Source organism: Protopterus annectens, chromosome 5.part0, assembly GCF_019279795.1.
Source record: "Protopterus annectens isolate FY-2018-M chromosome 5.part0, PAN1.0, whole genome shotgun sequence".
Taxonomy (NCBI): Eukaryota; Metazoa; Chordata; order Ceratodontiformes; family Protopteridae; genus Protopterus; species Protopterus annectens.
This window is the reverse complement of record NC_056735.1, coordinates 1,523,340,728-1,523,368,546: the sequence shown is the minus strand read 5'-3', so window position 1 is coordinate 1,523,368,546 and position 27,819 is coordinate 1,523,340,728. Positions and strand designations below refer to the sequence as shown.

The 27,819-nt window shown below is 35.6% G+C and overlaps 1 protein-coding gene across 1 annotated transcript in view; it reads right to left on the bottom strand.

Annotated features, from left to right (window-relative positions):
• The window catches only part of MYO16 (myosin XVI), a 2,679,924-nt gene that overhangs the window by 2,256,810 nt on the left and 395,295 nt on the right, over nt 1–27,819 (bottom strand). Inside the window, exons 3-4 of the mRNA XM_044071347.1 lie at nt 16,805–16,875; nt 7,012–7,155 (exon numbers count right to left, since the gene is read on the bottom strand). Of these exons, the coding sequence (XP_043927282.1) occupies nt 7,012–7,155; nt 16,805–16,875 (215 nt within the window). The remainder of the gene's footprint in view (nt 1–7,011; nt 7,156–16,804; nt 16,876–27,819) is intronic.

Here is a 27,819-nt window from a genome sequence, read left to right as displayed (position 1 = left end):
TGATATAACAAAACCTTCTAAAACAACACTGATTAATCATAACATCAGTTTATTTAGGAAACTTATCAATGCAAACATAGATTTAAAACTTTGGTTTGACCTTGTAACCCCATTTACTATCATTAAGAACTTTCCTCACAAAATATATAGGGAAAAAACAACCTCCTGGGAACAAATAGGATTTTTATGCTGGTTTCAATGTGTAAATAAATTAAATGTTTTAGATATACATATGATAAAACCGCTTACAATATTCCAACACAGGACTGGTTAACCGTATAAAGCATTCTAATGTACACTCAAGATTTATGCAGATTAATTAATAATTCCTCATTTAAAGATATTCCAAATCTAATAAGTCTTCTGTATGAATTTATATGTAATAGTTGTGAAAAGAAAAATTCCACTTCAAATCTATATAAATAATATGTTAATATGTTAATAACATATAAAACAATTCCCAAACCATCATACTGGCAGCTGTTAACAAAAGGTCAGTCATTGCAGTTAACAGAAGAAATTAAAAGTAACATCTTACTTTCAGTTAATTACACCTCTAACACACAGTACTGGAAAATATTTAACTGGAAATACTTACATAGAGCATTTCTAACACCAGATAAAATTAAAAAGATCAATACTACTAAAAATGTTTTTGCTGGAGGTGTGAAAAGTCAAATAAAGCAGACTGGATTCATATTTTTATGAATGTAATAAAATTAAATCATATTGGAATGGAATCAATCATTTTTTACAAGCTTTATTTAATGAATCCTTTACCTTAACTAAAGTATTGATAATGCTAAATGTAAATGAAGTCCCTACCTAAATAAGACAAATATGTATTTGTTATGGACAATACTTGCTATATCTAGGAAATGTGTAACCAGAAGGTGGAATTCAAATTCACCCCTGACCTTGGAAAAATTCTACACTTTACTGAAGATAACTGCATTGATGGAAATAAAAATCAAAGAACTACGAATCTATCCCAGGCCATTGGTAAATAATCCTTGGAAGAAAGTTATATCTTTGTTGGACACTCTGCAATAATCAATATTGTTTCTCTGATAACTGATCTGTTAATTCTATATTTAATAACATACAGTGTATATAATTGAAAGTCAGACTATTGTAAATATTGTATATAGATATTTAAAATGATATTTAAAAATATTATGTAAATGTTATTTTAATTGAAAATAAAAAAAAATATCTGAGAAAAAAATAATTTATTATTTCTGCAATCAGCTCTACATAGCCCATCTTTTAAAGCAATGGTCAATGTATATGCAATATTTTTACTTCTCCATAAAGACTATTTCAATAATTTCTTTATTTTTACTAACCTTATTTCTTATACTTCACAAGCAGATCTTAGTAGGATCTGTAAACTAAACTTGCACAGACTGATTCTCTCCCTCTGTACATGAGCTCCCGCAAACACCTTGAAGACATTTGCTCCTGTTTCATTCTCGTATTCTTTTTCATAAAGTAAACTCTCTCTCTTCACCTTTATAGATAGGTTCTTACAAGCAAGCCATTTATAAATAGTACCCCACCACTATTTCCTCATATATTGTAAACCCTAGCAGCCACAGACCTTTTCTCCTTCAGCCTAGTAAGTTTATTTCTAAACAGCATCTGATAAAATCTGAAGTGGCTATTTGTATTTTAACATTGTTAAGATACAGAAGATAGTAAACTTATATGTTATATATTAATTGCTCTCTTTGGATTAAATGTCTGTGATGGATTATAGCTGATGCTAGAATAACACATAGCTATTTGAGTGAGCAAATCTGGCTTTCTTTTTTACTTTCTACCACTTCTTCAGCCTTGTTACATAAATCATCAAATTTTCATTGCACTTCCACCATCTTTTCCCAGAAGAAAACAAATATATATAATTTAATTCCCTCTTCCAAAATCATGCATTACTTCTGGTAAACAGTGACTTTCATCCTAACTGTGGCCCATACTCTCAAGATTCAACCACTTCTCACTCTATCCCACCTACCCCACTACAAACATATCTACCTCATTAATCTTCTACCCACACAACATTAAACTACTCGGGCTCAATGTTTATGGCTGAGGCAACAGAATCACTCTCCTGATTGGCTAATATTAACAGAAATAGAACTAAAACTAGCAGTCACCAATGAAAAAAATAATCTGTCACCAGTATACTGCATCAGGAGACAGACAGCATGAGTTTTCACTATTGTGTCCACGACTCATTAATCTTTTCTTTATAATCACGTAAGAAATCTCTGCAAATTCAAAAATAACATGTTGAAAGAAGCTCTCAGGCTCAGTTAGTGAAACTCTCTAAAGGTGTCACACCTCAACAAAACTGTTAGTTATTTCAGCCATATCTAAGTAACCACAATAAATGCATAAGCATTAATTAGACAAACCTAACCCTGCTCCCTGGATATCACTAACAAAACGATTTATGAGATAAATAAATAAGGCCTCACATACCAAGAAACTAAAAATGATGTTTTCATCCTCTAATCCAAGGCTGGAAGCAGGAAAAGAAGATTTGGAGACAGTTCAAAAGGAAGTGAGCACATTTGGGAATTTTTTGTATGGTATGTAAAGAAATAAGAGGACATCAGAACAATATTATCTTGCTGATTTCTTGCAGAATTTAATAACATCATTGTCACTCAAAACTAGACAGGACAAAAACAAAATAGGAGCATGGGTTGCACAATAAGCTCTTGGACATGGGGTGAAAATGATAATGGGTGACTAGGGTAAGGAAGGGAGGAATGAAAGAGCAATGGAAAGTCATAATAGAATGCTACAAGAACAAAGTTATAACCAGAGGAAAGAGAAGTAGAATCCATACAGAAATCAAGGGGGGAGGGGATAAATTAGGAAATGAATTATCCAGCCACTACTGTGATATGGTACATCACACATGAGGGCTGCATGTGAATGTAATATACTGTATGGAGTTAGTACATTTTAAAAAAAGGAAACATGCATCTGTTTCCTTTCTTTTTATGAAGCCCTTTTGTTCACTGCTTGTTCATTATTTTTCACCCCGATTTCATGAAAGCAAGGGCTCTCTTCCACAACCGCAGAGACATCTGCATTCATTTTTAGTAACTTCCAATTGATTATTGTTATACTTTTGATAGCAGAACTGTCAGCACTAAAATGTATATTAATTCCTACAGCTCTGTTTTGCTCTTAACCATCATTAATCATACAGTGACTGTTTGGATCCCTCTCAGTTTTATGTACCTGACAGCATGTGTTTAGACCAGTGAAGAATGAGAAATTTATCTAAAATTCCATCACTTCTTGCAGCCTGGGCTTCCTAGGGTCCTTCTAACTTAACTTTTCAGGTTGTCTAGCTCTAAATGGGAGACCATATGTATCAGTGATAATGGAACCTTCTGGCACCTTCGCTACTGTAACTTTCAATTGACAAATTGCTCCTGACCATTTGGTTGTGTTTCTGTACTCTGTATCTTTTTTATATGTATCAGTAATGACAGGATCCTTTTATATATTTCTTCGGTATGTTCCAGACACCTTTTCATAATATCTCTGTACCAACTTCTGGTCACTATAATCAGAGTACAGGAAAACTCCTTTCCTGGGATTCATTAATGCCTACACTAAGTGTAAACTAAGTGTACACATTTCTAAGTGAACAACACAGGCATAACTCACACCTTCTACCACCTAATTTTAGTTTTCCTACTAATTTTATTGCAGCCTTAAAGGTTACCACAAAGTGTAGAGTGCATGTTCACTACGAAAGCACAAAAAATATGGCAGGGATTTTTTTGAGTGGAGATAATGTACACAAAGTATAATCTTTGTGTATTCATTAATGATTCTGGCCCCAAGTTATATTCATACTTGTATGTTTCCCAATATTCACAAATGTGACACAGACATTCCTGTCCCAATAGAGTAATCAAAAAATACAAAGGGTATATAATATAAAAGAAATTTAATAGCCACTAAAAAATAGTTGTGCTTCTGTCTGCTCTGTATCAGACTTCATCAGAACTAGTTAAAAAACATAAAACATGCTTAAAACATCTCTCAAGAGACCATGTGGCTAACAAACATCCAGTAAACAGAATTTATATAGTAAATATTCATCTAATTCATATAAAAAAAATTTAAAACCCACAATAATAAAAAAAAACTTTCACATAAATAATAAAGCTACAAAGGATAAAAGTATCATTTGTAAATTACAGATGTTATAACTTGGCAGAATGTAATTTTAGCACACTACTTAGTGAGATGGCATCATTTACATCTGAGTGCATACCAGCGTTTAAACACATCTGCCATAAATGTTCCCTGTACTGCAATCCGATTTCCCATGGTCCATCTCTTGGGTTCAATGGAACCTTTTCCAGATAAAAAATAAAATTTCTTGTTATCTGAACATTTTAGCTTGTGGTTATCAAGTGCATTGTTGTGAATACAATTACTTAAATATCATATTCGTGTTCAGAGATCCTCCTTTTCAAAGCTGCCTCCATCTTACCCATATAATAACAATGGCAGAAATCACAAAATGCCAAACAAAAAAAAGACACATTATAATCACTGTTACAATCACAGGGAATAATTAAAAGTCATCATAATATGTTGTAAGTTTTAAAATGTCCTTCATAAATGTACTTACATTGAGCACAGGCACCACATTTTCTCATACCACTAAATAATGTATTTGTTGTACTGGCATCCCATTTATTATTTCCCCATTCTAATTTTCCTTGATATCAGGGTGTCTCTAGTATTCAAACCTTGGTCCATCCCCCATTACCTTACTGCATACATTGTCACATTCAATACATTTCCAGTTATTGGTGACAATGTGCGTGACTTTATTACTCTCCAACCCAAACTTCAATACCAGAGTTTGCTCAAAATTATTAAAGTTGTTATTTGTGTTTCATTTAATATGAGAAGCATTACCTAGAATGGGGTCAAATATGTTCTTTTTTCTTTTCTTAATAACTTCAACCTTAATCTCTTCTAACAATGTCTGTGGGTAACATATATGTCTAAACATCTGTATTAAATCATCAATCTCAAAACTAAATTGATCATTTTCAGAAAGCAGCCTAGACATACACACCATCTGACCTTTAACCAACCCTCTCTTTTGAAACTTGGGGTAGTTACTTGAAAAGTGCAAAAGTTTATTTATAAAGTCCTTCATAATAAACACATCTAAATAATTAATAGTCTCCAATGAGTATGAAAAGGTAAACCTTAAAACATCTGTACTTTATTTCAAAAAGATAATATGTTCATTTAGCTGTGCAGGGTTTCCTTTCCAAATAAGGAACATGTCATCCAGGAAGCCCAAATAAACCACTATGTATTCCATGAAACCTGACTTAAAATGTAATTATGTTTCAACTGGCCTAATAATGTATTTGGATATGAGGGGTCACAAGCAGTGCCAGGTTGCTATACCAGTTGTTTGTTTATAATATTCTCCTTCAAAAATATACAATTATTATTCAAAATAACCTCCATGAAATCTCCCAACATAACAGTCCTACAGCATGACTCAAAAGAACCAGAAAACTATACCTCAAGTTGTCAATGAGATAATCAGTCCACACAACTGGAATTGACATTTCAGAGGCAGGAAAAACTGGAGGGAGAGACAGAGGTAGGTGTGGATGAGACTCCAATTAACAGTGTAGACGTAATGCAGCACAACAGCAATTTGGATCACTCTGTGGTCCTGCACAAATTTGCCATGCCCCCATAATTTGATAAAATAATCCATCTGTATTGTTTTGTGTCATCCATACTCCATGCGGTGTAAATATATATTTCTTATTAGAGTTCAACGATATCATTTTTATACTGCATACAGAATCGACAATTATGTTTCCATTTTATAGGTTCACAGGTAAGTGCTAGGCTAACTACCTCATGTGGCCCATTTTGAGCCTAGCTAATTATCCTATGGGATATTTTGTGTTTGTAAAGGTAAGCACCTTAGACATTATACCAACCTCCCAAACCCCGTCCCCATGAGCATTATTTACTTTAAGCTTCCCTAAAATTCGGCAAATTCAATAAATCAAGGTAGACTCATATATCTATCCATATCTATACATATATATGTGTATATATACATATATATATATATATATATATATATATATATATATGTTGTTGTTGTGTCTTTCGGCTTTTCCCAGTTAGGGGTCACCACAGCGGAACTCTGGTCCGCTAATGATTGGCAGTAGATTTTTACGTGCCGAGTTGCCAGCCCTGATGCACAACCTTCAATGAAGGTACACCCATTCACGCATGTCTTCAGATAGAAGACGCTCTAGCTGAAAATCGAATGGGACAACGTCTTACTGTGAGGCGACAGCGCTACTGCAGCACCACCAACTTGCAGTATATATATATATATATATATATATATATATATATATATATATATAAAATATATATATATATATATATATATATATATAAAATGTGTGTGTGTGTGTGTATGTATATATATATATATATATATATATATATATATATACACATTGATATAGAAAGAGATGCATTCACATAGACAGAGGAAAGTATATATTTCACTGTTACTAATTACTTTTATTAAAACATAATTATTTTAAGAATCTCTCTCAAACTGAGCATATCCTTTGAAACAGCATTTGCTACAATGTTTAATCTGTAATTTGCAGTTATAAGGATTTTCCTGGTGAAAACAATTCTTATATTTTATACCATGTTTACATAATGCTACAAAAATTGATACATACTAAGGGAGTTGAAACTATACACTATATCTCTTTAAACATACATATACAGTTCTTGATAGTTTTGGAAAGAACTAGACTTCAAACCTAAGAATGTCTTGGTCAGATATTCTGTTCAGCATGCTTTTACTTTGCTTGTGTTTATACTGCCTATGATTTCTCCTGCTGTACATTTTCAGTGCCACAAAATAGGATAACAGGTTCTTACCAGGACAAGCATCAGTACAATGTCTGGGTTGTCACATGCACAAGCTATGTGCAATGGAGTCCAAAGGTCTTCATCCTGACCATTAACATTTACTCCACGGTCAATCAGAATCTCAGCAGTAAAGGCATTGTCATAGCGCGCACACTGGAAAAGAAAAAAATGGAACACACAGTCAAATTATAGATGCAGTTTTATAAAAGTGACATAATTTTGTCTTGATATTAAAGTAAACATTTTCAGTAGGATTGTAATGCTCTCTTTGTCATATTTAGAATTAAATGCGCAGAATTATTAAAACTTTTTAAAGAATGTCCTATACTGAAGAATCTATGGCTATGTTAAAGCATAATCAGCCAGTTTAGAAAACTGGTCTCCCCAAAATAGGGACCATGCTTCTTCAACAGCACTGAATTGTAACCAAAAGATCACAAACTGCATTTATTCAAAATCTGTATTTTTTAGTGTGTAGAGAGGGGTAGCAACACCCCATAACCCTATGGGAGGATATGAAACTCTCACATTCCCTCTTACTTACAAAAGTATGCCTTAAAATTTGCCAATACTGAAAAAAAAAAAAAAAACATTATCAAACAAAAATCAAGCATTAGCTTGAAAGCTATAAAGATGATTTTCTCATTTCTTTGACAGATATGGGGGAAAATATTTTCATAACATAACGTTCCCTTTAAATACATGATTTTCTATAGATCTCACAACTCTCCTATAAGACTTCAGTACTATAGATAAAATTACATAAAAGTGATAATAGCAACATCCTAACATACCCCTGCTAACAAACATACCCCCCCCCCAATTAAGACACTCGTGTTACAAAGGGAGACAATTGGTTTGTGTTGCATGGCTAGGCTTATAAAGGCCCCAGTGTTCATTAGCCTAGTTTATAACTATGAACCTATTAACCTTGAAGACTTTTATTTTGTTAAAAGAATTATTACTCAGCAAAGCATTTATCAGTTAATTGTCAGTTAGCAGGATATTTTTGTAAACCTTCTTTGGCAAAAATTTCTTTAGACTGTTCTTAAAATGTTTGATTCCTTAATATGCTTAATTCTGAATCTTCATGAGATTTTTATAAACTAGTCTTTAGAAAATGTACTGCATCCAAAATGCTGCTCATGAATTAACTATAATAGTAATTCATCTTATGTTTGAAATGATAGAAATATGACATGATTCAACAATAACCACTATTTTGAGTCCAATAGTGAAAACAGTGTACAGATAAGAGCATGTGGGTTTATGCTATAACAAAATTACGTTTACTGTTTGCTTCAGTACTTGTAAAAGCAAACCCTAGAAATAAGATATGTTTATCTCCTTTGTATGTTTTGTTGTACTTGTTATCTCAAAAAAAATCCACAAATTACTCTAATGAAAGAGTATGACTTTATGTATCACAGGTATATAAATTCTATCACAACTGCAAACAGTTTACTAATAAGGCCGTTGTGCAGCTGTGTACACCAGTCTTGTCAAGGCAGCAACAGAAGTAACTAATAATTTGAAATTACTTCATGTTGACAATGATTTTTCTTTGCATAAACCTGCAAAAAGAATGTTTGTTTTTAGTTACTACAAAATGCTGCAGACAGCAAAGATGATGACTTCATATTTAACCATTGAAGTTAAAATCACATTTTCCTGCTAGTCTGTTAGCTTTGGGGTCTGATGAAGCTGCTAAGATACTGTTCACCTAAAAATTTTTGGAAATGCTGATGAAACTTCTGATACAAGCACATATAAATCACTGTCTCAAAGTCAGGGAATTGAGTATTTTGTAGCTCAGGCAGGCTGACGCTGGTATTCAAACTCAAATATGAGTTCAGTTAATAAAAACTACAAGAAAACCTAGCCAAGCTATAGTTTTCACTGTGTGATACCTTAAACTTCCTGTACTAGATATGCAAATGACCCAGGCAACATGCTGAAACAGCTTACCAGGCAGAGCATGTTATTCAAGTTTGAGTGAGGTAAGTATGTTAGACATGGATAGGGAACTGGAGTAGAATTTTAGGATTAGGGAGTGGGAAGGAAGGTTTAGGATTAGGGAACATGAGGAGAGTTTTAAGGTTATGGAGAGGAAATTGAGTTTTAGGTTAAGGAAGTGAGAAATCCGTTTGGGAATCAGGTGGGAATTTTAAGGAGAAAGTTAGGATTCTGGTAGGACTATTCAGTTTATTAGGTTGTGTGTTGGAAGGGCTATGTAGACCTAGTATATTGGGCTAGTGAGAGTTCAAGCACTCATGTTTTAGATCACATGGCAGAAAGCAAGTATATCACAAGCTACTGTCAGGGAAGGACATGCAACAGACCTACTGACAAATGATTATGTTTCTTTTTGTTTGTTTGCTTTGTTTAAAAAATGCCTCTTTCATTTAAGACATTTTTGACAAAAAGTAGAATTTACCCCAAAGTGAAAATGTAACACATTCAAAAAAGATACAGAAAGTGTTTCAAGAAAACCAAGCCAGAAACCTCACATGAATACACATTCTTTTTAAACAGAACATACTGTTATGCTATTAATATTGTTTGATTTATTTTCTTCTAGTGCTAATATTTCATTTCATGAGTATGAGGGCTGTGCATAACTTCAAACATTTGAAATTCCTAAATATTTTGTAAACAGAATGGATAAAACATACAGCATATGCATTGCCCTGGGGAAGACTAAAATAAGATGCACTGTCATTCTTTATTTAATAGTCTCACAGAATTATCAAAATGCTAGCTGAATGGTTCTGTGCCACAGACATGTAAAACACAGCTACATATGCAGACAACAGCTGCAGAGCAAAGAGTCTGCAAGTATCTGTGCTGTTTCCAATGTAATTTTCCATCAAACTAGCCAACTACTGTTCCATAGCTCAACTTGTGCATTTTGTTATACCACTGTGTTGGCCGCAGAAACTATGTGCTGTATCTGTACTGTCTATCAGATTACATAGATGTTAGCCATAAGACAACTATGGCCTTTGCTTTCTATCAATTCTGAGCAGCAATGGCTGTAAACTAGCAGGTAATGTGGATTATGTCTTTTTATTGTACAAAGAAAAATGGTAATGCAATTTTGATAGCAATGTGTATAAATCCTAATTTGTCTGGTTGCATTTTGTGGACTCTGTAGCATCAGGAAATGATAAAATGAAAGTAAAAGTGCAAATACCTTAGTAAAATATGCTGACTCGGATAATTAAGCTGGATCTGGGACTGATTTCAGACTTCTTGATTTCAGTTTCTACATGAACACTAAGCTGACTGCTTAAACAGTTCTTGGTATCTGAACATTGATTCATACTTATTTCTCCATATCCTAACTGAATAAAAGAGGAAAAAATTGAGGGAGATATTTTACATCATCTTTTGGACATAATTATGTTTTTGGCTAAACAAAACCCTCCTTTCCACAGAGTCACACAAAGAATATGTCATCAACAAACAAAGGAATTTGTTTTTGTTATTGGTAGAATTGCACTCAAAATGCAACCAAATGTTAAGGGAACATTTTGTAAAGCTTAAACACATTTCTTCTGAAAGGATATCAATTTCATACACGTCTACCAAAATTCAAAATGAATTCATTCATCTTCTAGGAAATCATGTCAAAGAAGAAATAGTTGGCAGATATTAGAAGAGCAAAATACTTTGGAATTCTTTTTGAAAGCACTCCTGATGTTTCACACAATGATCAAATGTGTGAAGTGATCTGGAATGTCTATACTGAAGATGGTAAAATGGAAATAAAGGAGTCCTTCTTGGACTTCTTTCTTATTTCTGGGAAAAGTACTGCTGAACTCACAGAAGAGATTTTGAAAAAAAAAAAAACTGGAAAGTGATGGACCGGACATAAAGCTTTCTCGTGGGCAGGGTTATGATAATACTGCATCAATGGTATCCACAGTGGTTTTCATGCAAAAATCAAAGAAATTAATCCAAAATTATTTGCACCTTGTGAAATCGTTCTCTGAACCTCTGCAGAGTTCATTCTTCTGGAAGTGTTTCATCATGTCTGTCATTTTTTTGAACTTTGGAAAAAAAATTGCCTTCATTCTTTTTAGTTTCACCTCATCAGTGGGAAATATTGCAGAATGTAGGTATAACAGTGGAAAAGAGTTTTCCAGTCATTATGAAGCTGTGCAGGTAGTAAAGGCCAGTTTTGAAAAGGTAATCTCAGTCTTTGAAGTGCTGAGCGAGTTAAAACAAAATATGGACAAATAGGGTCAGCTCAGATTTTGCTCGCTGTTGTATGTGACTTTTTTCTTTTCAAAGTTATCTTTTTTTGGTGTGAATTTTTAGAGGACGTTAATGAGACACAAAAAATATTTACAAACAGTCAGAATCAGCCTTGAACAATGTACAGTAAAACTCCAAGCTTTACGTTTTTATCTTGAAGTTCAATGCACAGAAACTGTGGAGAAGGCCATTAACTATGCAAAAGCAAAATGCAAGGAAGTGGACATCCGCAAAGAAAACAGAATCAAGTTTTGAAGAAGGGCAATGGAAAAAGATATAAGTTTTACATTGCCAGAAAAAAAATCCAACAGACAATGTTTGAATGCCTTGTCATTTTCAGCAAGAGAGGGTTACTCATTCAAAACCAATGGATCAAATAATGTCAGCGTTTGTTGTCACTATTCTTATTGTTTGCAAAAGAACAACTTCAGAAACATCTGTGAAGTATAGTAGACATTTATGATGACTTTTCCAGTGAAGATCTTTTAGTCAAAATTTTATGAACTACAAAAACATTTGAAAGCTGCTAGAATCCATCCTGAAAAAAACAAAGACATGGACAGTATTGCAGTTTCTGGAATTTACTGTGAAATGAGATTTTTATGAATCTGTTCCATAGTCACCTGTACGGTTAAGATTTTTCCTAACTATTTGAGTATATCTTGCATCACGTGAAAGAAACTTTGTGAAACTAAAATTAATTAAAGTGTTCTTTATTCAACTATGAGCAAATATAGACTGACAAATCTGGCTATACTCTCTACTGAGCATGAGCATACAAAGGAGATACATTTTGACAATCATTGATAAATCTGCAGAAGCTAATGCTCAAAAATATAAACAGTAATGTTTTGTTGTACTGCAACAAGTCAGTTTGTAGGTGTAAGTTTCCCCTGATCAAAAATATAACTGGGATTTTTTTCATTATCTTTACTGTAATATTTTCATTTAATTTTCTGCCATGATTATATATACTACGTTCATTAAAAAAAATTGCTGTTTTGTTTTCTGGCCATTATTTTGTTTCATTTCATGACTGTTACAGAAAACAACTGTTGTAGAGGAGAGGCGTGTTAGAAAACAATCTCTGCTTTGAGGTGTTAAAAATTTTTTTAGCTCAGGGTGTCAAATATGCTAGCTAAGCAACTGCCATACAGGTTTCCTAATGACATATAGAGATGCACTTCAAATAACTCACCAATGTGTCTGCTGTACTGTGAAGTCAGCAAATTTTCACAAGAGGCACGGTGGGAAAAACAAGTCCAAATGTAAAAAACTATTTAATGAAGTGCTTTTTGTTATTGCGCTGCAATAACTTCTTCAGATACACTAACATTCACATTCAAGTTAAATATAGTTTTTAGTTTTTTATCAGTTAAGTCAGCAAATGTCTTAATATCTGTTAAGTGACAGAGAACTTCCACTTGGCAAAACAATACAGCAGGATGCCTAAACATATTATAATTAGACATTGAACAGATCACATGTTCTGATAAGTAAAATCAGTGCACTCAGTGCCAGTCCATTCCAAATGATATATGAAGTAACTAAGTCAATGATAAATAATTCAGTGCAACATATGTTGTAATATTGTGCCTTATATGGTTTATATGAGCTCATGACAAGTCACCTGAAGTATACCACAAAATCCCGCAAATTCACAAACTAGATGCCAGAAATTTCCAACCACTTGAAAATGAAGACACCGTGTTTGAATTTTGTGCTATGAAATTAGAGTTGTACAATATTCCAAAAATAGTGAATGTCACACAACTGGAAATAGGTACACGTAGGGAAGATGTACTACAAACCTTCATTAAAAAGTTTGTACCATATAATTTATTTATTCATTTTTTTGTTAACAGGGTCATCATCCACAAGAACCATTTTCAAGCTCAGTCTGGGTGACCCCAACCAGAGAATAGAGGCAGCAGTCATTAACAATAGTAACACAATGTAAAAGCATTTTAGTCAAAACAAGTCAGAGAATTGACTGCAGTATTTTAATAATGAAAAGATATGTTATTCAGAAGTATAAACATTAAAGAAAATAAATTATACAACAACCCCCCCATTAATATTCAAAAATGTGCACACTGATTGGTCAGCATGCACGTTGTAAATCCGAGTTATAGTAATGGAAAAAGGTTTTTCCATTACTATAACTCTTACAACAATACTGTCTCGCTATGTTAAACGAGTTTAACATAGCGAGACAGCTTTAAAAAAAGCAACGCAGATTCAGCTGTCTCGCGATGTTAAACCCATTTAACATAGTGAAACAGTTTGTAAAAAGCAACAGAAATCTTGCTTTATCCGTTGCTTTTTTCAAAACTGTCTCGCTATGTTAAATGGGTTTAACATAGCGAGACAGCTTTAAAATAAGCAACAGAGATTCTCCGGGGCTTCTTTTAAAGCTGTCTCGCTATGTTAAACCCATTTAACATAGCAAAACAGTTTGTAAAAAGCAACGGAGATCTTGCTTTCTCTGTTGCTTTTGCCCACAGCTCTGATGTACTGCGTATGCATATGCATGCGCAGTACATCAGAACTGCCGCAGAATACCAGACGGCTGCGGAAGGGCAGCAAGGAGGCATTATACAATGTCATTATTTAAGAAAACTATTTTTTTCCCCTTAAATAATGTCATTGTATAATAGCAATAACCCACTTCTGGGTGTGGGTAATGCTGGATTTACCCACGGTTGGCTTTGTTTGGCCACTCGGGCTTCGCCCTCGTGACCAAACCACACCAACCGTGGGTAAATCCAGCATTACCCACACCCAGGTGTGGGTTATTGCTATAGTATATACATTATATTTACAAAAGTAGGGTTGTAGAAAAGGGGAGGGGAAGGTGAGGATGAGGGAGGAAGTATTAAGGTGGGGGATATAAAGGGTGGCATAGGAAGAAGGTACATTTGAGAGTGAGTGGTTGGAGGAATGAGAAGTTATGATATTCAGGGTTTCAGTTTCCAACACACATTAAGTTATACCAAACAATTTGAATATCCAGTTTTCATTATGGTGCATTAGTATTACCTGACAGAAAGGGGACTTAACCGCTACACTAAAGCTTGCTTGTATGATAAGAAACCTTTAATGAATGTAACTATATTCATTTAATAACCATTTAGGTGCTGAAAACTGAGACCACTGCAAATCACTTAAAGTAATGTCAAAACACTACAATGTTTGCAAGTGGCAAGCTTCTTCACTCCAGTTTGGGACACAAGCCTCTCCACACTCTCATAACTTTTATATTGTCAGTTTGAGGTCACCAACCTCAGAGATACAAATTTCCAGGAAAACAATTTCATGTAACTTGACGTTACTCTATCAATGGTGATATGAGGTCTCATTAACAGTAGAATGTATTCCGTATCACAACTATGACACATAAGTCTGTGAGCCTCAAATGTGTAAAAAATAAATTGTGGTTTTTACTACCAGAACACAATTCTAAAACTTTCTGTTACACTTTTAAAACATTTTTGCAGCACCCTTGTACCCCTTGACATAGGTGCTCTACCGCTTATTCTTCTGCTAACAATATCACCTAACCCAACGTTACTGTACATCGCAGTAAGCAATATACTTTGAGGCGTCATGACTGCGGTATTAGTATAAATATCCATATTCACACTCATGGTGCCACAACCTCAGAATTATTATATGTATTCACATTCACTCTCATGGTGCCACAACTTCAGAATTAGTGTACTTATCCATATTCACACTCATGGTGCCACAACTTCAGAATTAGTATGCATATCTTAATTTCACTCTCATAGTGCCACAGACTCAGAATTGGTACACATATCCATGTTTACTCTTGTGGTGCTACAACTTCAGAATTAGTAAACATATCCATATTCACTGTCATGGTGCTACAAACTCAGAATTAGTATACAACCCTTAATTTCACTCTCATGAAACATTATTCTGAGAAAATGTTCCTTAGGATTACAGCAGGGTCCCAGGAGGTGTGGATAGAAGGGGGCTTGTTCTAATGTTGAAGCACTATATAAATTCACATAGCTGTTAATGTGTAGTATTTGCCAAGAACTATTTCATATATCAGACTTTCATTAGCATGTATTTTCATTATTTTGGTTTCCCTAGCTTATGAAATAAGGTATATCTGTCAGTAAACTGAAAAGAATCTCAGTCACATAGGTTTCTAATAATGATCTGGTCATATAGAGCGTATTCAAATGCAGTTTGGACCAATGGATGGGAAATCAAAAATTCATCTCTGGCTTGTTGTCTGTGGCCCATGAGGACAGGGGCCATTTGTAGATATCCTAAGACACAGACAAATATCAAAGACATTCTATCCGATGGGCATTGACAGATGGCAAAATTTGGGCATGAATGGCAAGGCTAAAAAAGGCGCTATGGCCATTAGCCTAGTAACCTCCTATGATCCTATGCCATTATACTTCATTGTGTTTCTTTAATGTGGCCACTGCTACTCATAAGGTGTGTGTGTGTGTGTGTGTGTGTGTGTGTGTGTGTGTGTGTGTGTGTGTGTGTGTGTGTGTGTGTGCGCGTGTGTGTGTGTGTGCTTACACATACGTGTGTGTGTGTGCTTACACATACGTGTGTGTGCATATGCTTACACATACGTGTGTGTGTGTGTGCTTACACATACGTGTGTGTGTGTGCGCTTACACATACATGTGTGTGTCCGTGTGTGTGTGTGTGTGTGTGTGTGTGTGTGTGTGTGTGTGCTTACACATACGAGTGTGTGTGTGTGTGTGTGTGTGTGTGTGTGTGTGTGTGTGTGTGGTGTGCATGTGTGTGCTCGCTCGCGCACATGTGTGTGTGTGTGTGTGTGTGTGTGTGTATGTGTGTGTGTGTGTGTGTGTGTGTGTGTGTGTGGTGTGCATGTGTGTGCTCGCTCGCGCACATGTGTGTGTGTGTGTGTGTGTGTGTGTGTGTGTGTGTGTGTGTGTGTGTGTGTGTGTGTGCAATATGCTGTTTGTATACATACTGCAATGTGCACACCTATAGACCCTCTTTTCACATGCATAAAATAATCCAGGTCATTGCATTTTGCTTTGTACTCTGATACACAGACTCCCAGGTCTGGTGCAAACAATTCCATGCATCCAATAGTCAACTGCTGAACTGCGTTATATCTGTCTGTTAACTACCTGTTACCTTGTTTCTGTGCTACTTCTGCATTCCTTTACCATATGCCTCATTTTCCTTTCATGTCATGTCCTATCATGAGGCTTTTTGCTTTTCCTTAATTAAAATACATTTCTGGTATTACAGCAATGTAGATGCATCTTCCATATAATCTACACTAGATATGAATATTATTTTGTCATTTGAATTAGCCTATTTTATACTAAGTCAACATTTTTCTAAATGTTTTGAAAGTAATCTTTATAGAAATTTCACTCAATCTGTAAAGCCACCGACAACAGATAACAGTATATTGTTAAGCAGTAGCTGGTCTAAGGGTTACATGTACAATCGAAATGCTAGTGCTTAATTTCTCAACAATTTGTTGGATTAGTCTTACCAGATGAAGAAGTGATCCACCTGAGGATATCAGAGTATATGGGTCAGCACCGTCCTTCAGGAGCCTGAGAACTTGAGAAACAGAGGGAACTGAATTAGCAAAGCAATTAATGAGACATTCTTGCACTTTAATCTTCCTTAAATTGTGTCATTGAATTTCAAACCTCAAAGGAATATATTGATAAAATATAAATGTATTATCAGCACAGCAAATGTAGGAAGCAACTTTGCAAATTAAATTGTCAGTGTGGCTTAGCTAATAATGTGGGTTATTACAAACATTTAAATTACCTCTTAAATGTACAGTTGCAGTTGTTAACCATTGCTCTCAATATTAAATTGACTTAAACCTTATAGAAGCTGACACCCATTTATGTTAAGTCAATCAAAAGATATTACCTGTGAGTATATCACGGAGGTGGGTATAGCTGGACTACAGGACTTAAACGCACAGTTCGTTATGCTGCATTAAGTGTATGATCATGCTATTCCATTAATGCCTTGAGAAGAGTATGTTATACTAATTGTATTACTGCGGATAATGGCTGGTAGCATAAAGATACATAATATGAATATTCTGGTGTTCTGCCCATATTTATATTAGCATTTTTATGTTGATGTTTTAACTCAGTTTCTTTCTCTCACTCTCTCTATTATATAAGTATTAATTTTGCTTCGTATCTGCTGATCTGCTAATATAAAGTCCTCTGGACTCCTAGACTACAGCCTATAATACTTCTGTCAAATTTTCCATATATCCTTGCTGTTATGGAAGTGTAGGGAATTGACTGTTGTCTCATGGGATCTGTAGGATGTTATACTGTAGACAAAAACAAGCATTTTATTATTGGTGTGTCACTGTTTCCCTAGGTGATCATCAGACAGACATGCAGGCATACTGTGCATTCCCTGCCCTTGATGGGATTTTGCTTGGAAACAAAGGTTTAAAAACTGTGAGTAACAAAAATATAAGCATATTTTGAACAACACATTGTGAAATATGAAAATTGCAATAGCAGATGTAAAAATTTGCTTCAAAAAGTCATTTATTTTGCAGTATATCGATCATGTAGTCTAGTTAAATGTGCATTAGTCAGTTTTAAAATCATATGCAATGGGGTTGAGATTGAGAAAATCATGTGATGGGATAAACTGAGTCTGAAAATAGGTGCATACCTCCAAAAATGATAACCATTGGAAATGTCGGGACTTGCTAGACTAAGTGCCAAAACACAGAGACTGAATGACCGAAAAATGGACTTACATATTTTAAGTCCAAGTTGGCCATTTCTCAGAAGATTCCATTTTGTCCAAGGTATAGTGATCTTGGAGTTGGTATACATAAGTTCAGGGGGTGGGGAGAGACTTGACCCGTAAATCAGGGGGTGTAGCCAGTTTGGTCCCCTGCAAAAAAGAAGTTTTAAGTAGGAGTGATGTTCAAGATTCACTCTTCTTGAGTTTCAGTCTTTTTTTTTGTTTTGTTTTTTCAGCTTGTCTGCACTCAGCATTTTGAGTACCAGCATTGAAATAGGAGAAGTGAGCAAACCATTTTGTTAAAATCCAGTAATACAACATCCAGTGAGTTTCCACTGATAGGGTCCTGTATCAGACTGGCTTGTCATGATTAGTTGGCCAATAAGAAAGTAAGAGAAATACTTTGTTTACGTGGAGTGGAATATGGTTTCAGAAAAGTGGTACTGTCTGTGATAAATGCCTATCCCTCCAACATTTTCTGTTCATTTTGCAAATCCCTGGACTTGGATGCAAAATTATTAGGTATAAGCTGTGCAGAGAAAATGGACTCCCTTACAACAATGGATATGTGATGATCAAAGGGCAGTTCACTGTCACCATAGTTTCCTAGATCCCTAACAACAGGTTCAATGTTCAGGGGTGTATTGTCAATATGACAGTTAAAAGGGGAGTCAAGCGTGTCAAAAGATACAAGTGTACACTTCTTGGTATTTAGTTTTAGTTCATGATTTTGACACCAGATATTTGCCTTGGATAGACCCTCTTGGAGGATCTTGGTGGCCTCTGTGGAGATTGTGATGGTACCAAGTTTGCATTCATCTGCTATCTTCATAAGTCAAAAAGCCTTAACATTAGCTATGTTCTGTGAGAAGCAAATGCCAAAGTGGAGTAGCCCAAGAATTACATCTTGGGGTACACCATTAGTGACTGGTGTTTTGAAGGAGGTAAAGACTGTCACCCTAACTTCCTATGATCTGCTTATAAGCCAATTTATTATCAAGTGAATTACATAGGAATTGACATTTAGCAAGGTGTGTGTGTGATTGTGTCAAAAGCCGAGATAAGTGGTCTAGATATGTGGTCTAGATAAGTGGTCTAGATAAGTGGTCTAGATAAGTGGTCTAGATAAGTGGTGTGCATTATATTGCCCTCACCTATTACTTCAGTAAGGTTTTCAAAGTCAAAGTAAACTTTTACTGTCAATCATATATACACAGCAGTGCAAGCAGAACGAAATTATGTTGCTTTGGTCAGTCCCCATGCAAGATATAACAATGAACACATTGTCTGAGTGACAGAAAGACTAATGCACATATGTAGTAATTAAAATATTGACAAGACAATGAATTACCACAATTGCACATGAAGACATTAGACAGTGTTATGCTAGTAGGTATTGCAAGACTATGACTTCACATTGTGATTGCTTAGAATATTGCACTTCATCAGTTGTAGTATGATATATTTCGATGTTCATATTGCACATGTATGGAGTGGTGACTCACTCCTGACTACTGCACATTCAGGAAGTAATAGCATAAGAAATCAGGCTAACTGTACCAGTTATTGAAGCAATTTGTCAGAATGATTACTATAGCTGATACTTCATAACAAGTGGCATATTGATCTAATTATTCACTGTTGTGCCTGGCATTCAAGTTCAGCAGCCTTATGGATAGAGGGAAGAAGCTCCTGTTCAGTCTTGATGTTTTGCAGTGTAAGCTGTGATACTGCCTCTCCGAGGAAAGGCAGAAGTACATGTCATGGGCAAGATGAGTGGGATCATTGATTATCTTCCTAGCCCTTCCCATGGACTGAGTCTCATGCATATCATCCATGGATGAGAGCGAGGAAACAGTGACTTTTTCTGCTGTCTTCACTACCCTCAGGAGAACCTTGCAGTCAGATGCTTTGGACTGAGACAGGTTTGCCTTTCTCAGTTTCTGTAGGAAGTGCAAATGTCGTTGTGCCTTCTTCACTGTGTAGCTAGTATGAGTCCACCAGGATAGGTCATCTGAGATGTGCACCCCCAGAAAATTGGTAAAGATTGACTTCAAAGAAGTTAATCAGGTTAAGTAGGCAGGACCTGCACTTGACAAACCCAAACTGGGTTGGGTTGAGAAACTGTAGGTTACATATATCCTTTCCATAGTCTTACAGACTAGACTGGTCAAGTGTATGGGTCTGTAATGATCCAGGGTTATTTATAGTTTCAGAGTTTCACAGGTTCTTACTAGGTTATCAAACACTATTTAGTCTTCTGCTTATGAGCCAATTTATTATCCTCTATCCATGAGGGACAGGCATAGACCACCTCTCAGGAGTCTGTTGCATACTGAGTACAGAGATAGGACCTTTAGGTGATCTGTGTAGGACAGATATGTATGTCTTGCATTCACCTGGTAAGGAACCTTTGTGGACATTCTAACTGTTGCATGTGTCTGGTTAGGTACATGGCAAAGGAAGCATTGTATGCAATGATATGTCTGATAAGGGATGAGTAGAGTGGTACTATAGCTTCCTTGGACCTGCATTCCACACCCTTACCTACAAGCTGAGCAACAACATTTTCTTAACAGTATTTGCAACAAGTCGATCGAAGGCTAGATTGCTGTCTTCATATGTTCTGAGATCCCTGATTACTGAATCGACTTTTAGGGATGTTTTATCGCTGGAGCAAATAACTTGGGTGGACAATTTTCCAGAGGGAATTAAAATGCATTTCTTTGCATTGAGTTTTAAACCATGGCTTTAGCACCAGTCATTTGTTTGCATTAGGCCCTTTTGCAAGATGTCCATGTCATGGGGAGAATCTGTGATAGCTCCCCATTTACAGTAAATGGCAAACTTGGTGAGCCAAATGCCTCTGACATTAGCCTTTACTTCTGAGAAGCAGATGCTAAATATGACTTGGCTCAGCACAGAGCCCTGAGGTATTCCACTGGTGACCAATCTCTTGGTGGTGGTGATCTCACCAATGCTGACTTCTTGGGTCCTATCTGTCGACCAGCCAGTAATCCAGCAAGTTATGTAGGGATTTATGCCTAGTTCAGAGAGTTTCTCAACAATACCTGAGTGGAGTACTGTATTGGATGCCTTGGTCAGGTCAAGGTATGTGGTATGCATTCTTTTACCCTCATACGTTGTCTTGGTGACCTTCATGAAAAAATCAACCAGGTTAAGTAGGCTTGCATTCCCCTAACAAAGACAAACTGGGATGGGTCTAGTGTATGTAGGTTTCCAATGTCCTTGCTGATCATTTCCATAGTAATTTATTCCATGGCTTTGCATATTAGACTTGTCAGATTGTTAGGTCTGTAGTTCTCTGGATCAGTTGATGGTCCTTCCTTATGAAGAGGGGATGACCACTGCAGTCCACCATTCACTTGGTACAAAACCTATTTTGAGGCTGTAGTTGAAGAGTGTCTTAAGTGGTCATGATGGATCATGTTTTAGACTATTGTGGAGGCAGCCAGGGATATTGTCGGGGTCCAATGAGGCAGTGATTTTGGCCTTAGTGAGTGCTGTCAGAACGTGATCCCTGATAATAGTTTGGGGGAGTATGCTAGTAGGAATTTTACAGGGGGAAGCTGGTGGGTAGAAGGAGGTGAAGTTTGAGCTGAATTTATCAGCCAGTAGATTCACCATGTCTCCCTGATCTGTGGGTGGGGGGGGGGGTGACATCAACCACCAGTTCAGCACACTGCTATGTGTTACCTTTAAGTTTCTGAACATAACTGAAAAGACCTTGCGGCTGTTCTTAGCCTGAGAGGCTATCCAACCTCATAGTTAGCTGTGTTAGACTTAATTGGTCCTCTTATTTTCTTGCTTAATTGAATTAGAGATCTCTAGTCTTCATGGAAGTTGCTCATTCTGATTTTGGCCATGACTTTTTTTTTCTTTTGTTATATACTCTGTTGAGGTGAGGATTCCATCAGTTGAGCTTTTTTTTATGTTTGTTTTGGGTTTACTTCTGGTAGGTACTGCAGACTATATGAGGCCATTTACGAGTTTGCGCACAGTTTCTGTGAATAATTTTATATAGGTAGCTGTAGTCTTGAGGTTGGGGGAGCCTTGAATTTTGGCAAACTGTTGCTTAATAGAATGTACTTTGCCTTAGAACAACTCCTAACTGTTACAGGTTTAGTTGGATTTTCTGGGTTAATTATTATTTCAAAGGAGGCAGCTTGGTGATCCAAACTCACAAGTGAAGATGTGACACAGGGGGAGGAGGGATGCAACACTCCCCCATGTTGCTGAGTACAGATCCAGTATTTTTGATCATCTGTTTTCAATGTGCATTATTTGGTCCAGGATGTTCATATTAATAAAGTCCATGGGGTATTGTGCCTATGAGTCTGAGGCAGTGTATGTTTCCCATTCTATAGAGCGGTAGTTAAATACACCCATGAATAGGGTATTTAGTTGGATGGTGATTACTTCTACTAGGTCTAGAAAAGAGCTATGAGATTTTTGGGGCATAGATGGTGACCTATAGCTAGCCATGATATGGTGAGGACTTTATCTATGGTGACTGGCAAGTGGATTAGTTCCGTATTATCATCAAGTTTGATCAACTGGAGGAATATTTGTTGCTAGCATAGATAGAGACACCACCACCATTAGTCCATGCCTGTGTTGCTGTTGGTCTAAATGTGTGGAAGGCACTGTAACCTTGCACTGATGGAGTACTTTCTAAGGCTTTAAATCAAGTCTCAGTCATGGCACAGATGTCATTCTCATTAATAAGGAGGGCTTGTAGGGTGTGAATTTTTTTCTGCCTCCTACCATTGAGCAGTAACACCCTAGGCTTGCGTTCAGATTTTTTTGCTATGTTGGTAATTTTGTTATTTTGGCATTGCTTAACATAGGTACTAAGAAAACAGATAATGTTTTAGCCAATATCAGAAAGCCAAGGAGGAACAGGTGCAGACCATCCTTGGTAAAGTAATGTGGTCTGTTACCCATGTCCTCCCATCATGACAAATATTTGATTCACCTGGAGTGACACCAGAAACTAAGACAATTATTAAAATCAATCATATTGTGCAGATACCATGGCATTATCTTTGGTTAAGGTAGAATGCTGCTCGTTGCACCTGTTGTTGACACATATTCACAGAGATTCATGATGTCTTTATTTATTTATTTATTTATTTATTTACATTTGTTGACCGGGAGAGTCCGACTGGATGCAGGTCCATTTTCAGTGGAGGCCCGGGGAGAAAAGCTCTACATTCAATTGTCACAGACATTATACAATTTGAGAAACATATTATTTAAAAAAATTATAGACATTGTTACAGCTGTAGAACTTAATACAAGATTAAAACAAAGTTGTAAAACAGTTGTAGAACATAAATACAAGTTTAAAACATAGTGACATTTGTTGAACTTAGTTACAGATGTAGAACATAATTCATCAGTAGACAACTGAAACAATGTTGTTTGTGAGGTAATAACAGACATTATCAATTGTTGCAGTAAGATGTTCTTACTGTATGGTAAGTAGCTTAGTAAGTTAATGAGCAAATGAGCTTGCTATAATCAAGGTAGTTAGTGGGGTGCAGAGAGGGGTAGTGGGTGGGTGGAGTGGGTGCTATTAGAGAGGGAGTTGCAAGGGCATACTGTGCAAGTTTTTAGGTGCGCTTTTAGTAAAGTTTTGAAGTGGGTGCAAGATGTTACAGAGGTAATTGAGGGTGGGAGGGAGTTCCATAATTTGGCTATAGCACAGGAGAATAATGCTTCTCCAGCAGTCCAGTCAGGTACATCTCGGGTCATTTACAACCACATGGACTATAACACAATCATATTGGTACCTGGGGTGCAGGGACTTGAGTGCATCCATAATGTCATGGCTCCTGGTCCAGATGTGCAGCTAACCATTACCTTTCCCTTGTATAACCTGGTGAGTGGATTATCTGTGTGTCATACAATGGAATCCCCAATGGCAAGCATATTAGGTAAAGTGTTTTCTTTCCTTATGGACTTCATTCTTTGGGGACAATTGGGTATAGGCTTATGTATGCTATTTGGCGTTGCTTCTGCTGTGTGCTTTAATGACTGCTGAGTAAAGGTGTTGCCATTAGATGACTTAGGAGGTTTTTGAGGTTTGGGAAGGTTTCTTTTAAGTGCCTTAGCATTAGAATATCTATGTGTGTGATGAGTGGCATGTGTCAAGCGATGTATTGTCTATGTCCTTCACAACCTCACTTGTAAGCAAGAAGTTGTGTACTTATGTCTCTCACATACTCAGTTAATGATTAATTGTCTGAGAAGATGAGACAAATGCTACATTGTCTCAGAATGCCCATATCTACCAAGCTGGCAACAGAGACATTTGGAAATTGCATATCCATGTTGTTCAGTCCTTTATAAGGCTGGGCTAATATGGTTTAAGGACTGGGTTTCAGAAGGGGTCTCCTAGAGTGGTGTAGAAAAAGCATATATTTCTACATTTGTTGTCTACAGGGCTCAGCGCAATAGTTGTGAGGCATTCCATACTGGAAAAACCATGAAGCAGAGCACTTGGCTGAAATTCGAGCTAAATGTTACAATAATGCTCTCTCTAAGCATTTGATCATTCATAAGAGTCACATTGGCTTCAGGTTACAGATACTTGAGAAACTAGAGCATGAGTTTCTGGAATGAGATGTCAACAACACCCTGGAAAGACACAAATGAGTTTGGCAACTCAATGAACTCCTTTCATCCTCCAAGACTGAATTACTATTGTTAAAATTACCACATTGCATCTTCCATTAACTAGATGCATACAATGCTATGGTTTATATGGGACATTTCAAACACAAAGTTTACACTCTGCTTATTGTATTTATTTTTTGTTTATTTTATTATATTTTTATATGTTTTTATTTTTATATTTTGTATTTTTTGATCCAGTTTTCATTAGTCAATGTCACTTGAGAATTTTAAAAATATTAACTTACATTGGGAATATTTAAATTTACTTCTAATTTATTTCTTAATCTAATATAGAGAACACTGAGTGATACTAATAATGTATATTTTCCTTAGACAGCTACTTTAACTACTTAGTTATGGATTGTTGCCTATAGTGAGATTTTCTGTATTACAAACACTGAAGACAAGAACCAAAAACAGTGAAGCAAAACTTCCACCAAGTTACAATCCTTAAGAACCAACCACAGACAAGGGAGTATCACTCAGCCAAAAAGATTTTATAATATGTTAAAATACAGACTAGAAAAATAAAAACAAAATACACATGATTAAGGGCTTTTGTCTGTTTCTCCACACTTCATCAGACTCAGAATACAGTCTATCCCATTCATTTAAATATACCACCCTATAAAACACATGACCATGCTAAACCAATCCAGTTTTGACAAGTTTATACAAATAGGCAGACCATCCTATATCATGTAAGATTTTAACCTAAGGATACATCCAATTTAAACATGCTCATTAAAACTGGGAGGGACTATGGCATTTAGTCTGAACTGCCACCGTAACACACTAGCTTCAATCAAATCTTCCCAAGCCCCCCCTCATGGATCCTTCACAATGTGATCTAAACCAAAAATTAAAAAATTATGTTCATGGAAATTCACATTATATTTTGCCAAAGAATTGTTCAAATTCTTCTTTCTTATCTCCAAATAATGTTCATATATTGTTTCTCTCAACCTACTTTGCATTTTTCCCACATAAAACCCATTATATTTCTGTCAAACAGCCATATAAACAGTCCCTTGGGTGTTACAATTACAGTAAAACCTAGCCTTTATTTTGATACCATTAATCATAATTTGGCCACTGTCCAGAATATATTTATTCTGGCTACAAAAGACACATGTGAAAGTGCAGGATTTTTTGTTGCTCATAACCACACATGAGCCACTACTACCTTCCAACATGTTTTTTTATGCATGTATCCTTCTGGTAGACAAAGGTCGGCTTATCCCCCAGTTTAAATAAAGTGGATGGGATATTTAAATAAATGAGATAGACTATATTCTGATTCAGATGAAGTCTGGAGAAACAGATGAAAGCACTTAAGCCTGTGTATTTTGTTTTTATTTTTGTAGTGTATTTGGATTTTCTCTATTATGATGATATATATATATATATATATATATATATATATATATATATATATATATGTACATATATACATATATTTCTTTACTTGATTCTCTCTTGATGATGCCTTACATTTACTCACACATATACATTTACAATACCCTTATCATTTTTTTGGGGGGGGGGTAGATTGGACATATAGATACATTTTCTACTGATTCTGCTTTGTAAAAGTAGCTAGAATTTCAATGGGAATTGTTTGACATTTTTTTTCTTCTATTTTTGGGCACTGTAAAATATAGCCCTATTTACAGATATGCAAAGTTTCTGTGACATCAAACATATAGTGAATTTAAAACTTTTGCTGCACATATAATATACACTTTTATATACTGATACACACTGGAAACTAAACCTCTATACCCCTTGTTTGTCCACATCATGTGTTTTTATATTTTAAACAAGCACATATGTTGCAAGTTTCATTTCCCGTAGATAGACTGTCACGTACAATGTTTACATATGATGCTTGCATTGTCTAACTACCTAAAGCATATAACACTTAAATAAGACTTAAATACAACTTAAACACAGAGTTTCATATTATTTTATGTTTGCATTTCCGTATTTTTATAATGTACAAGTTTGTTGCTCTTAGAACTGAATCTTTGCATTGTTAATACAAATGAGTTAGATAGATATTTTACTAGTTTGAACTGTTTCTTACTTCTGTTTAACAATTGCATTTAGACAGATAGGTAACACTTGGAATTTCTAGTGTGCACAGATCTGAAGAAGAAACAAAAGCAATTTTAGTTAAAAGGTTTGATTAAATTAATATGGTAATACATAATTATATTTTATTATTATGATTTCTGTTTTATAAGGATGCAATAAATAGAGAGACAGAGATGTTTAGGAATGTTGAATAGCATGGTATTTTAGGTTAGCTTGGATCCTTTTTATTACTTTTAAAACGAGAGAGTGGTGGTTGCTTTTTACTATAGCTGGACTGATTTGTATTTAGAGTGGAATGTTTACCACTCCTACTTCAACTGCTATTTAAGTAATTGCTCTTAAATGTATTACTCATGAAGTGTTGTGGAGTGTTCGTGTGTCTGTGCTTACTAATAAAGAAACTGTGAATTCAACATATCCTGGATTCGATTTTTTCACTTGATTTACTAAGTTTAAAAGAATTGGGTAGTATTTTTGTATGTTTATTCCAATGAGAAACCCTGGATGAAAGTTTCTTACAGTACGTGGGAAAAGCATATAAATACTTTAAACAGCAGACAATAGCAGTGAAAAGCAGAGGGAGAAACTTCAGAAGTCAGATTAGCAAAAGGTACCATGAGACACAGCCTTTTAAAGTCACAACAAGAAAATAATGGGAGGCTTGGGGAAAAATTCATGCTTCAAGAAATAGTTCTTAATCTTCTATTGTGGAGATAATCAGAAGCTAGATTCCTTTGTTTAATGTTTAACAGAAGTGTTCCACACCAATAAAGTCTTAATGGCCACACTAAACTCCAGCGTCAGTGATTTTAAGGTACCAACAATAATCCAATCAGTAAGTAAATCCATAAAAAAAGAAAACAGCTCCAACAAGACCACAAATCACCAAACCCAGTGTCACTCCCTCTGAAACTATTTCTGACCAAGAGACCTGTTAGCTGCTTTTAACAAGTCAGA